The sequence below is a fragment of the Lathamus discolor genome, chromosome 1, assembly GCF_037157495.1.
Source record: "Lathamus discolor isolate bLatDis1 chromosome 1, bLatDis1.hap1, whole genome shotgun sequence".
Lineage (NCBI taxonomy): Eukaryota > Metazoa > Chordata > Aves > Psittaciformes > Psittacidae > Lathamus > Lathamus discolor.
Window position 1 is genome coordinate 53531938 of NC_088884.1, and position 16643 is coordinate 53548580.

Genomic DNA, 16643 nt, shown 5'->3' on the forward strand with positions numbered 1-16643 from the left:
TTTCAGGAAGTCATCAGCAAAAGAGCAGCGAGACTTTTTCTGCAGTTTTTAATACCAGGAAGCCACTTGTTCCATTCTGTGCTAAATCCATTTTTTCATGCAGCCCGACAGTACTTTGGGGCCAAATATTTCTCTGTGTTCATTGTTGAGGATTGCAATATGTTATTTGTTTAAAGTAATGTTAATCCTGTAGTGACTGGATTGGGGTTTTGTTAGTTTGGGTTTTTTGTGGGGGTTTTATGTAAACAAGAAAATCATATGTATATATATATATCTCAACTGTTGAGCTTTCATTCCTATCACATCACAAACTGATAATAATGTTTTAGCTGCTCTAAGGACATGAACATGCTGTAGAAATTTCAATAATCTCAGTATCTGTCATGATAGTTGGGGGACAATCAAACAGGTATCAAAAGTATAAATGTCAGCCTCCCACCCAGGTAATCACTGTAGCTTCTAGATGAATACTAGATTTATGAACTTCTAGTGAGTTATGTTAACCAAGGATTAATGTGAGAAGCATTGAATATACTACAATGTATAAAAAAACTAGGAAATCATCCCTAAAGCCAAATAACAAAATTTTTGCCCTGTTTTCTCATACTTTCCTATTCTCATAGTCTGTGCACCTTCACACATCTCCTGGGTATTCCTTGAACTCAGCCTGTAGTAGTTGTCCCTGTTAATGTCATCCATTAAGCTGTCTAAAGCTATATTGTATGCAATTTTATGAGAATTTCATTTTTTTTCTATTAGAATTCGAACAGTTCATCTTCCAGTGTTAACATGTGGCTCTCTGTGTTCTCACACTGGCTGCAGCCACCCCTGCTTTCTTGTAAAGCACTATTCTCCTCCTGAGAGCAAACATTAATTTCTCCCCTTCTCTTTACTGCATATTTCCATTCCTCACCAAACAGCATTCTGTTAGGTAACAACCATTCTGGTGCACATACCCTACAAAAAGGTCTCTTCATGCTACACACAACCCATGGAAAAGAGCATGGTAGCACTGTAAGAGATCTTGCTGGAATAGTAGTGGCCCTCAACCTTCCTGTGCAACAAATCTGTACAATATTATGCTATAGGGAGCATCAGGTTTCCTTTCTCCCTGCTGGCTTTAATTCTAACGTTCAGAATTCATGTTGCCAAGAGGGAAGCTGGAGGAAGAATCAGAATGGGAGGGATGACACGAGACCAGAAAAAATACATCTTGACAACTGACCACAGTTTCTTTCTTTTTTACTTGAAAATGTAAGCCCTCGTGGGTGTTTCGTTTTTCTTTTGCAGTCATCTCTAACAAACAGTGACATCATCTTTGTGAAGTTGCATGCCCCTTGGGAGGTCCTGGGCAAATATGCTGAACTAATGAATGTAAGAATGCCTTTCAGGTAGGTGTAGTTGTATTTTGTCTCAACCTCCAAAGTCACACTATACTGTAAAGCTAATGTAATAATAACACCAAAATGCACATGGAATAGCTCTTCTATAAGATACCACACATCTTCAGAAAATATAAATGGAGTACCTTAGTTACCATATTCATTGCTCTTTCTTGTTAATGCCTGCAATTTCAATACAATACTGGATTGAAAATAAGGTGAGCTGTAGTAGTGCAGCTGTTTTCATGGGGTGTTCTATCCTTAGGCCCTTTAATCCCTTCAGTGCTGGAGCCCCCTGCATACTTGTGCGTTGCTGTTTTTTAAATGGACATTTCATTGAAATCAATGGGAGGTCAAGAAGATCCAGGTACGTAAGGCTGCACGAAAGGTGCATGTCTGTTGGACGTATCTGGTATGTTCAGCGCCAGTAAATTGCTTGTATAGTGTGTAATTATGGAAATACAGATTATAAATAAGTATCCCATCTAATAGGAAAACAATTCAGACTATAAATGCTTTTTCTGTGGAGCAAATAAAGAGCTATATTAAATGCTACTGAAAACCAAATTCATTTCATATTGTCATTCAGATATTTTTATTATTATTTATTTATTATCATTTGCATGTTGGGCTATGAAATTTTTTATGTAAAATACTGATTTTACTGGTTATCAGAACTGTTAAAATAGCATAAAGATTTCCACTGGAACTGACCCAAACCCATGAACTGTGAGATCTTTATTCTTCTCTTAATTAGCAGTGCTTATAGATGTAAAACTCCATTGATTTTAATGGAATTACTCTTAAGCAAGGAAAGCATCAGACCCCGAAAATGCAGCTAGTGAGTTGGTGTCCTTTGTAGGATTTCTTCTGTTTTATTCTTACTTCAGGATGAAATATTCCTCTGGTATTAGACAAGCTGTCAGCATATAGAACATGCTAGGAAAAATGGATATGAATAAAGGACAAAATTGCAGGCTTATTCTGTACATATTTTGGTTTTCATTTTCACAGCAGAACTTCAGCTGTTCTTTCTTGTGATTTTAGTGCTAAAGAGAAAAATATAAAATCTATCACAAGTCATTGCAAGATTATATTCCTTTAAAAAGTGTTCTAGCTGTAGAAACAATGGGCTGGAACAAAAGTGTGCATCTCATTATTTGAGATGATTCTACCCCAGTAGGAGGACAAGGTCTCATGATCAAGAAATACACCAGGAACTCAGATTTTAGTCACTGTGAGAAGCTTGTTCTTTGCTGAGCTGAAGTCCCTTTTTTGAAATCTATCTCTCAGCAGGTGGCAAAGTAGAGGTCATCCAGAGATTATACAGAAAGCATTGAAAATACTAAATGTTTCTTGACCTGCTTCAGGTCCACAGCTTCATTCTTTCCACATCCACAGAGAGAATTATTACAGTACTGTTACAAGGAAATCATGGTGATGTACTAATGTCTGCTGGATCAGCTCTTAAATTTTATTTTAAGAGGAGCAGTACTGTTTACCAATTAAAAACAAGGACCAGCATTTCACAAAATGACCACTAGTCTAGACTGCCTGTTTCCAGGTGCCCTTGTCTAACCCCCTGTTTTAAGGGCTACTGATTGTTTATAGCTCCCAATAATTTAGGTTGGAAATGTCCAAGACCATGCATCAGTGAATAAAATCCTTGCTGTTTCAAAGCAGAAGTGATAAAACAGTGGATATTTGAAGGAAAATCAAGAAGTGGATGGCATCTTGGCTTTGACACTTCTTTGTTCCTGCTGAGCAGGGCAAGATAAATAACACTGTCTTGTGGAGGAATTGGTCAAAGGAGGCTGGCCAACATGAAATTGTTTAGAAAATTTCACTTCACCAGCACAATCTGGACGCTGATAACAAAAATAATGTCAAAATTGTATGTGTTATGTGAATTTGTAAGTCATGAAAATTAACCTGGAATACTAACCAGGAGGTTTTCTATAGTTTATAAAGCATAGTTGCTGTGTTATTTTAGAAAGCTCCCAACAATGCTTGCTTCCAAGGCACTAAGAGCATTCCCACAGTACATTTAATATACATGAATATTCACAATATGTGTGGTGTGAACCCTTCGCTTTCCAGAAGTGATACAGTTCAGCATTACATGATGGAACCTCTCAGGATACACAGAAACCACCTTGATTTAGCAAAGACCTTCAGTGAATAACAAAGCCTCTGAAATCTTCCAGTAAGGAGCATCAGTCCCAAGCCCACACCTAAAACCCCTCAGATTTTCTTAACTTCCATAAAGACATGATCTCTCTGCTGAAGGCAATGGGTCAAGTCCTGATGGCTGCAATGTTATAGGCGCATACAAGGAGAGCAAGAGCTGCTAGAAGCAGAGGGATGGGAGGTGGACTCGCAGTTCTGGATCTACACCACCTGGTTAGAGGGCCACCCTGCCCTATAGGTCTGGTCAGGAAGCAGATCAAGAGCTTGGTCAGCATGTGTCTTCTCTTGCACCCTTGTCTGCTCACTTGTTCCCCATGTGCATTCCCACACAGCTTATTGCACTGACAAAAGAAATCAGCTGTGCCTGTATGAGGGGCAGAGAGAAAGGCTGAATACTTGGGGACAGGGGGGGAGGAAGGGGGGTCAAGCACATGCTCAATTGCTCGCATAGCCTATATTCTGTTTCAGGGGATGTTACCCCAAGAGCAGGTACTGGTTGCAGTTGGTACTGCATATGTTAAAGCATATTGCAGCATCAGGTACTGCTTTCCTAAGTGATTCCCCCTTGTGTTTCACCAAATGCAGCCTTAATAATTCACTAGTGGATGTGAGATAATTTACTCATAGTTGTATCAGTCCTATAGAATTCCTGCAACAGTTTATGTCTCTGTCATTCACACATGACAAATTGCAGAAAAGGAGAAGACATGGGAAAAGTATGACCCTCTTGTAGTTCAAATGCCACCAGAGTCTGTGGCTTCCTGTGACAGTTCTGTTAATCTCTCTTTTAGTCTCTTCCTCCACCTCTTACAGGCTTCTGTCTTCAATCTCCTTTCCTTCCTTGCTAGTTCATACTGTAACTGACGATGGGTTTTCTTCTCGACTGGCTTCATTTTTGCTGTTCTTCCAGGAGAAAAATCTATTACCTGCACCGTCGGTACAAGTTCATGAATAGGTGAGTACGATTCTTATGCCAGTCCAGTTTATGTTCATTTGGGACCAATAAAAATAATGGTTAACGTCAAGCTGGAAGAAAAAGTTTATTAGCTATGTTTGTAGGAAGGGAGGAGGAAGTGATTACACACTAGGACACGTGCAAAACCAAATGCAGAAGTTGCATTTTTAAGGTATCTGCAACATGGAGACAGTTCATCTTATCAGTGTTGCCTTTCGTAGGAAAAAGGAAATATTTGTTAGTCAATGGAGTCTTTTAAAGAAGAAACGTAAAAACCGTAACTTCTTCTCTTCATGTAGCTCATTAGGGAGTTTCTTGGGGTTAAAATACCACAGTTACAGTTTGTTGTGTTTGGGGGGTTTTGCCTTTCTTTTTTTTTTTTTTTTTTGCATTTCCATGCACCTTGCTTACTGGTAGTAGTGATGCCATTATTTATTTATGGCTTCCTCTGTGGGGATGCTTAGTACTTCGTTGATAGCTACGAAAGCAATAAACCAAGTTAATCTGTGGTGTAACTTTATTGAGCTTGAGAGATAAGTATTTTTCAAGAATCTTTGAAGTGTTTTCACTCAGTTCTTAAATATTTACAAGGTTATGTTTGATGCATAGTTTATGTCTGACTTAATGCAGCGAAAGACTTCCAATGCTGCAGTTTGCAGTTTCTTTTTGATACCTTAGACAATTAAATAAAATATCTCTAAAAAGCCTAAAAAATACACAGGCTTGGCAAAGACCACACCATTTCACGGCACAGTGCTGCTCATATACCTTCTAAAAGGGTCTAGCATTTGATCTACTGTGTCACTATGAGGTCAGTGGAAATATTCCCATGAACCTCTGAGGGAAAAATTAAATTTGAAAAATCTGCCTTTTGGAGTATTGCTTTGCAGATAATGTCATTACATGGATATCCACAGGAAAATAAATCAACTATTATCACTCTGCTGTATAAGCGTATTAAAAAGTAATTTGTATATTAAATTCGATCACAGCATGCTGGTAACTTAAGAGCACCCGTGTTGATCTTGTGTTATAGTTTTTGCTTATTTACGTTAGTAAGAACCAAATGGGCGTTTTGTGGAGTTAAGGTGTTTTACCTAGTCAGCCCAGGCTAACAGACACACACCATTCTTCTAGAACTTGTTGGTTCTCCCACACTTTTCACCCCCAGCTTACAATAAATACTCTAGCGGCTGTTAAGTTTGGAGTTTGTCTTGATTTTAATTAAGATGTGGCTGCTTAGACTAAAGCAATAGATAGGAAGGAGTAGGTGAAAACTCTAACATTTATATGTGGTGTATGAAATTTTGTTTCCCATTCCTTTTCTTACAAGTCAGGATGTGATTTAAAGTCATTATGGGAAGAGGCATGATCTTTTTCTGGTATTTCAGTTCCTGAGTGATGAGAACACTTGGCTAAATTCGATTTTTATATTCAGGTCTATAAATAGCTACTTGAGGTGGAAAAGCTGTAACTGAATAGTCCCAATGGGAAAAAAAGAAAATATATTCGGCTTTATTTTCATTTATGTGAAACTCAGATGTGCAGCTTCAGTAAAACTATCTATTTCCTCTACTACTAGTTCAGTGAAGATTACAAGTAACTGAAGCCTTGGCCCATTTTTTTGAGCTTAGCCAAGCATTATATTGATGTTTGGGCAAAATTTATTTTAAAGAGGACTTTTGTTACAGAGCTGGTCACTTGCTGCTTGTCAACCTGACTTGAATTTTCTCTCTTAAAAATTCTAGTGATCTCAAAGTTTCAAATAACAAAATTCGCCTCCTGTGTATTAGAGATAAGGAAGAATATGGGGTACCTATACAGTACGGGCATTCCAGTTAAAAAAAAAGTTGAGACAACATTGAGCTTTACAATATGTGTAAAGCTCTATCAAAGCTGACCAGCAGATAAAAATCAGTCTCAATTCAAAACATTTTTATTTTCCTAACTTCCTTTGAAAAAAGGATTCAATCCCTACCCCACTTCCTAGTGAGAAAAGAGTTTAATTGAAATTGAGAAACCTTTTTTGTGAGTTAATAGGTATCTTCAGAAAGAGGATACTAAGTAGAGACTAGGCTTGCGGTGCAGGGGCAGGACTGAAGTTGAAGACTCTGAGATACTGTGAATCAAGAGAAAAAAAAATTTCCTTATGGGGCTAACAAGTGTTTTTAAAGAAGGAATGTGAGAAGAATATAATTTTCAGATCTTTATCTCTTCTCTTTCATGGTGGCTAGCTCTACAGTGCCTCATTACTCCATGCACTCTGTTGTTCTTGTGTAGGGTGCTCTGCTTTCCAAACACCATTCCTGTATTCAGCTGAGCATATAAAATTCTCTATAAGTGAAAACGAGGTGTAGATTAGCCTTGAAAAAGTTATAAAACACAGTAGTTTTTTAACACTGTGTGTCTATTTGTTATCATCAACACTGCTTTTTCAGGGTTTTTTTAAAGACAGTCTCCAATAGAGTACAAAGCCTGTGCTGGTGGCTGATGGCACTGCTGGAGTGAGCTGGAGGCAGTTTAGGAATTTGGTCATTTTTCTTTTCCAAAGAGATAAATAAGGTTTGTTTTTTTCTGTTTTCTCTAGGGATGGCTGTACTGTATGTTCTGGGCCTTGCAGACAGGCTTTGCAACTTTCTCAGACCTGTTTGCTAGCAGGCTCGCTGAGCATGCCAAGTAGTCTAAGCCTTGGGAATAGCAAACCAGTCAAATTCTGAGTACGCTCCATGAGAAGCCAACATGAATAATGCATTGCTCTTAAGTGGGGAAATCACTCCGTGCCTGCGTGCGTGCATGTGTGGTGTGATAAAACTGCAGCACGCATATCTCAAACATGCACATTGACTTGCAGGATGAATAGGAAAGGATTGAAGATTAGCAAGGGGTGTTACTAGCTTAGAGAATTCAAATTATTTTAGTTAAGAAAAAAGAATGGAACAGGATATTTATAAAACCCTTCTGCCTAATTCCTCTTCCTTTTTCATACCCAGAGTCACTAAGCCTGCTGAATACACAGGAATGTAGAGCTTTTGGCCTTTACAGAGGAAAAACTGGAGGTCAAGAGACAGGGAATTCTGCTGTAGCGAACTTACTTTTCCTTTGTCATTCCTATCAGTGCCTGCATAGATTTGCTCAAAACTGACAGGCTGGATGCTACAACTCCAGATTTATAGTTGGTCGGGCCCTTTATAGCCCTAGGATCAGACATTGTCTGCACTTGGGCGCTGGCATTTGCGAACTGCCTCCTCCTGTGTTCTGTACTGCTGGGACAGTGCAAACACTGCCAACGAAGAGCTGATAATTGATTTAGTGTCTTATGGTATGTTTGCATGCCCATTCCAGTTCTTCCAAACAGTCCTATGGGTAAGTTTGCACACCTCCCCATGCTATTCCCAGACTGGAAATGCAAAAATGGTACCAAAACAAGTAGATTAATTTGGTTACAATTTTGAAATGTGTCCATGTTTAAAAATCAGCATTAGCTTTCTTATTAAAAAAAGCTCTCTCTGATGGGAGAGGGTTGTATATCCCAGGAAATTTTATATGCATTTTAAATGAAAGGTTGTAATAATTTTGCATCACTTTCCCACACACTTGGCTGCTTGGGTATGGATTGCCCTCCCTCAAAATGACTGTGCAGAGCTCAAAGCATCTGCTGGGCACAGAGTTATTGTGCTGACTTCTGTCAGAAGAAAAGAAACAACTATCTTTCCAGTCTTTGAGCTTCACCCAGAACTGAACTTAAAAGTTCAAAGGATGTTGATTCATGCATGCCCTTTAGAAAGAGCCTAGAAAGAGCCAGTGACTGAAGTGTTTGCATAGTCTATAATTTGTAGTCTATTATTTTTGCAGGCAGTGATCACTGATTATGACTTGAAGATGTTAAGAAATGAGAGAGTAGGGCTCATTATGCCAGACATATCTCATCTTTCTTATGTGTTTTTAATTATAATATTTTAGTTTTGATTTGAATTTGGTTTAGATTGTCTTCTCCAATCAGCTCTGGTTCTTACCTCTCCCTTCATTTCAGTGAGCATCTTTGCATGAGTGAATTTGCAGTTAAATCTGCCCTTTCTCCAGCTTTATTTTAGTTTGCTTTCACATTCTAAATGTAAAAATCTGTGTGATAGTCACCTACTAATCTATACATTGTATATTCTGGTTTCATGGAGGTTGTAGTATTGTAAGACATTGCAGTTGAACAAAATTAGCAAAGTAGCCTATTTTTTATAGCATCAATTGTGAGATAAGAATCTATACAGACCGCAGTAAAGGGATGCAACCTGCTGGGGTTTAGCTGCCAAAGCTGTCTGTCACAGTCTCTGCTGTTCTCAAATTTATATGTCCGAAGCCTAATGTGTCACTTAAGCCTAAAATTTGATTTAACTGAAAAGCTGAGAAATAAAGGCTTACAGAGTTGCCAAGAGCCTACTGGGCTTAATAAGTTTTATAGCAGCATGTATCATCACAATTGCTTTTCTGTTTAGGCAAAATAAGATGCTCTTTTCATGAAAGCAGGTTATTAATAATCAAGTTCAGCACATATAATTTGGTCTGCCTCAAAAAAAAACCCAAACCCAAAGACATTGCATCTTTTCTAGTTGTACATATTTGATGGCTTAGTTTGCGAGCATGTTTTCTTTGTAAGCCCTCTGTAATGTAATGAAAAAGCACTGTCTCAAATGCTCACACTTTTCATCTGCTGCAGGATCGAGAAACAAATAAGCAGGTTTCGAGGATGGTTACCTAGAAAGCCAATGAAACTGGACAAGGAGACACTGCCAGATCTGGAGGAGAATGACTGCTATACTGCTCCATTCAGTCAACAAAGGATCCATCAGTGAGTGTTTTATTATATCTTAATTACAAAATGAAAACTTATCCTTCTGGATCCACCTTGGAAAAAATCAGTTCATGTCTTAGTGCCTTCAGATTAGTGCTTTGTCACAAAAAGAGAGAGGTAGACTCCTGAGAGAGCATAAAGTCCATCTACATTTCTAATAATTAAAGGTACAGCTCAAAGCTAAAGGAAATCAATGGAAGAGTTCCTTTTAATTCACTAGAATTTCAATTACGTCCTTAAAGTAGCCAGGTGGCTAATTTTGGGGTCAGTATTGGAGTTGTTCTTTGTCCCTTAAAGATGTGATTAAAACTTCTAATTTCAGCATTTCTATGACTTTAGCATAATCAAAATTAGTCCTAACACTGATGACTGAAATAAGTCTGATACTGCATTTCATACTTAGAATTCTGTTTATTCTACAGTTGTAACTAAGGAAAGCAGAGACTATTGTTTTGTTTTCACTGTCTTTTAGGGAAGCAAAACTGCTTGCAAAATGCCAGTGTTAAGACCTGTCAGTGACACTTGTCCAAGCATACCAATATCACTGCTGTTAGACCAATGTCACTAGAGAAATCATTTGACAACTAGAAGCCTTTATTCACTTGGAAAATGCAAAACAGAAAAAGCCCCAGATGACTCTCAGATCCCATGCTGAGTTTCAAGGCTGTTAAATTCTGGAGAAAGAGGATTCCTTATGTGTAGTTACAGTGTCTGTGATATGGGAAACAGTCATTGACTAACTGATAATAAAATCACAAAGAATATACAGCACTGACCAGGGTGCTAACAGAAGACACAGAATGAATTACAGGCAGCTCAAAATCTAAAAATCTGAAATGTGATTTTATTCAAAGAGAAGCCAAGTTGATGTAACGCTCTTAAACGCCTCACTTTAAATGAACATGTTTTCAGGATTGGATTTATTAGCTGCAATAGGAAAGAATTGAAATAGAAATGAAACAGACCTCCTCTTCTATAAGTTTGTTTTTTTTTTTTCAAATACAGCAGAAAACCAAAACCAGGTGAAAATCTCCAGGGAAAGTTCAGCAGAAGTTTGCTCCTAGCACCAGTCACCAGCCAGGGTTATCTCCACTAATGTCTGTGCCCTGAATAGACACCAGGTTCAGATTAGAGAGTCTTCTGATAACTTGAACAAAAAGATGGGTCAGTTATTGTGCCCTGCAAGATGAAAAGTAGGTGCAAATTAGCTTTAGAATAGACCAGTAATAATAAAAAAATAAGAAATTGGAACTTCCTGATTGGTATTTTAATAATAGTAATATTAACTATTAACTTCCTTTAAGATTACAGCACATAAGGAGAACCAACATATACAAACAAGAATAATTTTTCATTCTGCCTCACTCATGTTTGCATTGTAAACTGACAGGAAGGGTTTGTTAAATGCTGTGGTAGCTCAACTGGTGTTCCTGCTGTTATTTGGCACTTCTTTTACATCACTACAGACTTTAAAGCTGTACTCCCCAGCAGGCCTGACATTTTCTCTTTTGCTTTCTTTGTAGTCTTCATTTCCTTTTGTGTGGGGACTGCTAAAATACTGGCTGAGCTGCCCTCCTTCTCCCAAAAGGTGCTGGCTCTGACAGGATTCCTGTGTTCCTGTCCTGCTCCAGCCTGTTGGCTGTGTCTGTTTTACTCTGCTTCTGAACAGCCCCAACTTTCTCAGCCTGTCTTCATAGGGGATGTGCTCCAGTCCCCTGATCGTCCTCGTGGCCCTCCTCTGGACTTGTTCCAACAGTTCCATGTCCTTTTTATGCTGAGGACACCAGAACTGCACACAATACTCCAAGGGAGGTCTCACAAGAGCAGAGTAGAGGGGCAGGATCACCTCTTTCGACCTGCTGGTCACACTCCTTTTGATGCAGCCTTCATTTGTGATAGCCGCTTTGAAAGGCATGGAAAGACAGATGGCTGACAATACTTACAATACAGAATTTGGGGAGGAAAATAGTGAAGACCAAAACCAGCAAGGACTGATCAGACCTTTTGTCAGTAGGAATTGAACAACTCTTTATGCAACCAAACTTGGAAATGCCCTGGTGTTTTAAATTCTCTTTGTTTCTGGAAGTTTTAATTGCCTTGAAAACTGAATGAAACAGGGCATCCCTGAAAAATACATAAAGTTTGTTCTATCTCAGATGAGTATTTGTGACTGAACCAGTTTAAACTAAGAAGTGATTTGGGTGTCAAAGTGATCTGGGGGGGAAGGACAGAGGAAGGCGGAGGAGAGATTCAGCATTTTCATGACTCTGTTTTACTTAGCAGTTTTGAGGCTGTGATGTGCCAAATCTGAAACAGGCAATGCCACTGATGTTTTCTTCATACCAAAGTGATCCTGGTTTAGACACATGATGTAAAAAAATCCTTTAACCATTAATAAACATTGTCTTTAAGATTAACAAAGAAGTCAGCTGCAGCCTTAAAAGTCAGGCAAAATGAAAATAAACAGTGGTAATTATACACCCATTTTCAAACAAACTACAGGGATGTGTGGTGATATTCTCACTGGAATGCCGCAGGCTCATCTTGTTGCAACTACTGCAGCTGATGATTTTCTTGGATGTTAAATGAGGTAAAAACCTGCTGTTGCTTCAGCAAACAACAGCTAGCTACCGCCACTGGTTTACCTGGGAGTGCAGTGTTGAATGTTTTTCCTGTACTAAAGAATATACTTCTCATTATAGTGTTTACTACTTCAAATAACACCTGGGCTTTTAGTTGGTGCTGCTTCCAGCAATTGGCATTTGCTTGGAACATACCTTTCAACATGGTGAATATCAGACAAAATCATAGAATGGTTAAGGTTGAAAGGAACCTTAAAGATCATCTAGTTTGAACCCCTCTGCCACAGGCAGGGACACCTTTTGCTAGACCAGGTTTCTCAAATATTTCATTATATGGAGATCTTGGGGAGTAAAGAAGTAAAGATGGACATTCATGTGTACATGCATACATCCTTATTTTGCGGCTTTGCAACTAGGCCATGGCTGTTCAGCTTTTAGCACGTATGTCTTACCAGTAGAGCAGAAAATAGCCTTTCCCTGCATTTGCAGGCTCCTAAAAAAAAAAATTAAAAAAAAAAATTACAAGTAACACTTTTTTTTTTTTTTTTTTCAAATGGGTGGTAGGCAAAGACTGAAGAGATGAATTTACCCCTGAACGGTTTGTACAACCTGCTAAATTACCAAGGAGAATGTATGAACTGGAATTCATTGCTAGTTTGTTCTTGGCTGAATTCACATTAGAGGGTCTTTGTTATCCATGGAAAGATAGTTTGAAATCTCCAGTTCAGAGTCTAATTAAGAAAGCTACAAATAGAATTTCAAAGCAGTTAACCTTCACTGACTCTTCGTGTCATTTACAGCATGAATGTAAGAGCCATATTTCCACAATGACTTTTTTAAACGGGGCATTAATTAAGAATCAACTCTGGAACCTTTCCTGCCAGAAATGCTCTCATTATCTTCATTTGGATTTTCCTTTTGAGTATGGACTTACAGGACCAGGCCAGTGGTTACAGCTGTTGTGAAACAAATCACTGGCTTTATTATCTACTATACACTAACTTCATGGGTAATAAAAATAATAGTATGTTAATCCTTACTCATTTTTTATCTTACAAATGAGGTGACAAAGTGATCAAATCCTTCAGTGGACTAAACCCTTACCAAGCCTAGAAACAAACTCTTTGCTCTTATGAATATTCAAACCTTTTTACGTATTGAAATTCTAATGGGGACAACAGACACAGAACAGGTGAGGAAACTTCCATCTGAAAGCAACAAGGATTAAAACCTCTCTAGAAAGCCTATGCCTTATGTAGTTTATAGCTCAGTAATATCTGATAAATGTTTATCTACAACCAGCTTGGAAGCATCTTTAGCTCTGGCTCCTGTGAACTGAAATTTGAAGAGTGAGATTCTCCATAGACTGAGGAAGTCTTTCTCCTCTGAATTCCTCATTGGATGCTGGAGACCATGAAATAGCCTTGATAGCTATTCTATGCATATGGATTTACCACCCACACTCTGAAAGAAGACTATCTGAAAGGAGCACAAATGTTTTAGAGAAAGAAATGCCCATGAAGAATAGGAGAGAAGGGTAGTGGAAAACAAGGAAATCATCACTGAAGTTCATGATACTTACCTGACAAGAGCAATTCCTGTGATTTTTGAGATAAACTTAAACCTTCCTGGCATTGTCCTAATTTATGTCAACATCCAAGTGGGATGTTGTAACACATAGTTACAAGTGCTTGAGATATTCTCAACCTTTCAATGCCTCCCACTCATGTCTGCCTGTTCTTGTTCCCTGTGCCAAATGTCCCTTCCCCCTTGGTTATGGTGAAACTGCTCTTTCTGGGGCTACTCTACAGACACTTTCACAAAAATTATTTAAGTATTTGACTTAAACCCTGTGATTTTTATATTAAAAAATAGGTGAGAATTATTTTTAATTTTTACACATGCAATTCCATCCCAAAACTCCTTTTTGGTGAACTGTAGCATCTCTTCTGCATCCATGTCTCCATGAATAATGTTGGAAAACACTGAAGAACATACCCTTGGCCTGCTCTAGTCATGATGAATTCTCCTTCTCCTTTCCTCCTCCTGCCATCAGATGTATTGCTGGCACAAGGCTAGGCAGGGCAGAACCTCTGCAGCACTTATGTTTTTAGGACTGCTTTAGCTTGTTCTGGCAGTTATTATACTGAGGTGTTGACATCTGCGTCACAGACACGTGATTATTCCTTCTTGGCCATGTGAAATCAAAAGCTGTAACACAGTTGCTAAATTTATAAATGAATGCAAATGACAAAAGTGCATTTTTAAACAGGTAGTTATTTTTTTTTTTTTTATAAGATCGCATAGGGTTTGATTTTTTGCCCTTTTTTCATTCATGACTCATGAAAATGGAAGTGACTGAATCCAGAAAAACTTGTTTGGAAAAGTTTTGAAATAACTGCCTGTAGTCACAATATAACATAGCCATGATAACTGATAGAAAAAATAACTTTATATGACAAGGAAAATAGACTAACATTATTGGTGCTAGCTGGATCAATGTTACTAGTTTCCCAGATAAGGTGATTCATTTTTCAGTTGATTCCTACAGGGACTCATAGCTAAGTCAGAATGAAAAATTACTGTGCTGTTTTGATTTCAGAAGTTATCTTCGCAGTTCTTTAACATTCAGTGCAGTCTGGGAGGTGAGATCTCAGAGACAAAAGTCAGACATTAAAAGAAAATGAAGCAAAGTGGGAAAACCACTAACTGTTAGCTTCTGGTTTACTACTGTCTTTTAATTTGTGCTGCCGCTAAAACAACCTATACTAAAACAACTAATACAGAGCTCCATCTTCAGCTGGAAATAATGCTATTCTGTCTGCTTCAGAGTTTAGGTTGGCTTTTTATCTGATTAAGCATTAAGACTTGTGTGATGACAGTATTTCCTTATCAAAATCCTTCTAGTTATTATTTTGCATACTGAACCCTTTCAAATAAATTTGTTACAGATACAGCTGTCTCAGAGATGAGCAGAGTCTTACTTTATGAGTATCAACAGCTTGAAATGGAACAGTGGCTCAAAATTGTGTCTATACAGAAAAGGCAGTGCCCAGTGCACACAAATGTTCTATGCTGTTTGGTAGCAGTCCACTGTTAAACTGGCACACACTTATTGGTCAGACAATATGCATAAATCATATCACCTTCACTGTAGGATGCTGTAGGATGATGTAGAACATGGAGGACTTTGGGGTTAGTAGGGATGTGGAGGAAGCAGGAAGTACAGTACTGATTAGATTGTGGACACACAAATAACCTGTAAGTATCTGGGGTGGAGTAGGAAAAGAGACATGAGATAGTAACATCTAAATAACAGGTTTCATTAATTATGGTGCTCTTGGAGCAACTTGTCTTTTATAGCTCTACTTTTGGAATTACTTTACTATCTACCTTTGAAGCTAAACATAAGGAACTTAACAGATTGTCTTGTATGGAAAATTCAGCAGAGAATTTTGATAATAAAGAGAGAGCATATAGATTCCCCAAACTCCAGAGGCTGGACTTCTTGCCTGTATTTACAAATGACAGAAGCTGCAAAGCCATCTATGATTTCCGAGTCTGTCCTTAAGCGCTACACTCCTCAAGCCACTGTAAGACTTCTTCAGCAGTATTTAATTGACAAGTTTAAACAATATATTTAAACACTTAATTTTTTTGCCTTTTTCCGGTAATTATGATGATATGCTAAAATATCTTGTTTGCTTTGAGTATGTATATTGGGATTAAAAAAATCAGTTCAAAATATACCATGCCAACCAATGTAATCAATACAACATACTCTGTGGCTTTTTAATTTTTAAATTTCCTGGACTCATCGCTATTCTGGCTAAGCTATTAAACCTACATTCATGTGTAACTGTATGTAGCTTCCAAAATCTAATTTTCTACTCTATTTTAACTTCCAGGACCAAACATAGGAGGAAATAATATTTTTCATTTCTAACATAGTATTTGATTTGCAGTAAGAGAGGTTTACCAAGCAGATTTTTCCATCTGACTCTTAAAGCATGATAAAAAAGCCTGAAACAGAAATCAAATGTAAATTTCTATAGCTGCACCTATAAATCTTATTATTTTGCAAATTTTTGTGCAAGTACTTTGTAGTTTTCAGTGAATTATCTAAAAGCAATGCTTAACATAATGAATGCTTAAGTATCTTTGACATCTCTTCAGACTTCTCCATGTAATTCTTTGTTAGGGAATGAATACTGTTGCTGACATCATCTCATTTAATCTGGTGTCCTTTAATCTTCCTTGCGCTTGCTCACATAGTGGAGATTTTTAGCGTGCTATAGAATGTAATGGAACTCAGTATTTGCTTTCAACATGCTACTGTAGATTCCTGAGATGCCTTTTGTTTGTATTTTTATATAGCTTCATCATACACAACAAAGAAACTTTCTTCAATAATGCTACAAGAAGTAGAATTGTACACCATATCTTACAAAGAGTGAAATATGAAGAAGGAAAAAATAAAATTGGTAAGTGCTGAGCAATGTGCTTTTAAATATGGTTACTAAGTCCCACTGGAAAAAAAAGAGAAGTCTGCCTGAACTTGTAACAGACTCTTCTGCTTCCTTTTTAATCACCTCAGTTTTGATCTGTCTACATCTCACCCACTGCTTTTGTAGGGGTTTTGCCTGTAAGACCTGATCATTTCCCTGTAATATCAGGCTGTTTTCACAGGC

At 37.9% G+C, this 16643-nt stretch overlaps 1 protein-coding gene across 1 annotated transcript in view; it reads left to right on the forward strand.

The window, feature by feature from the left end:
• ANO4 (anoctamin 4) overlaps positions 1-16643 on the forward strand; it is a 211770-nt gene that overhangs the window by 142282 nt on the left and 52845 nt on the right. Inside the window, exons 7-11 of the mRNA XM_065671440.1 lie at positions 1291-1391; positions 1648-1749; positions 4483-4527; positions 9236-9367; positions 16330-16436. Coding sequence (XP_065527512.1) covers positions 1291-1391; positions 1648-1749; positions 4483-4527; positions 9236-9367; positions 16330-16436 — 487 coding nt within the window. The remainder of the gene's footprint in view (positions 1-1290; positions 1392-1647; positions 1750-4482; positions 4528-9235; positions 9368-16329; positions 16437-16643) is intronic.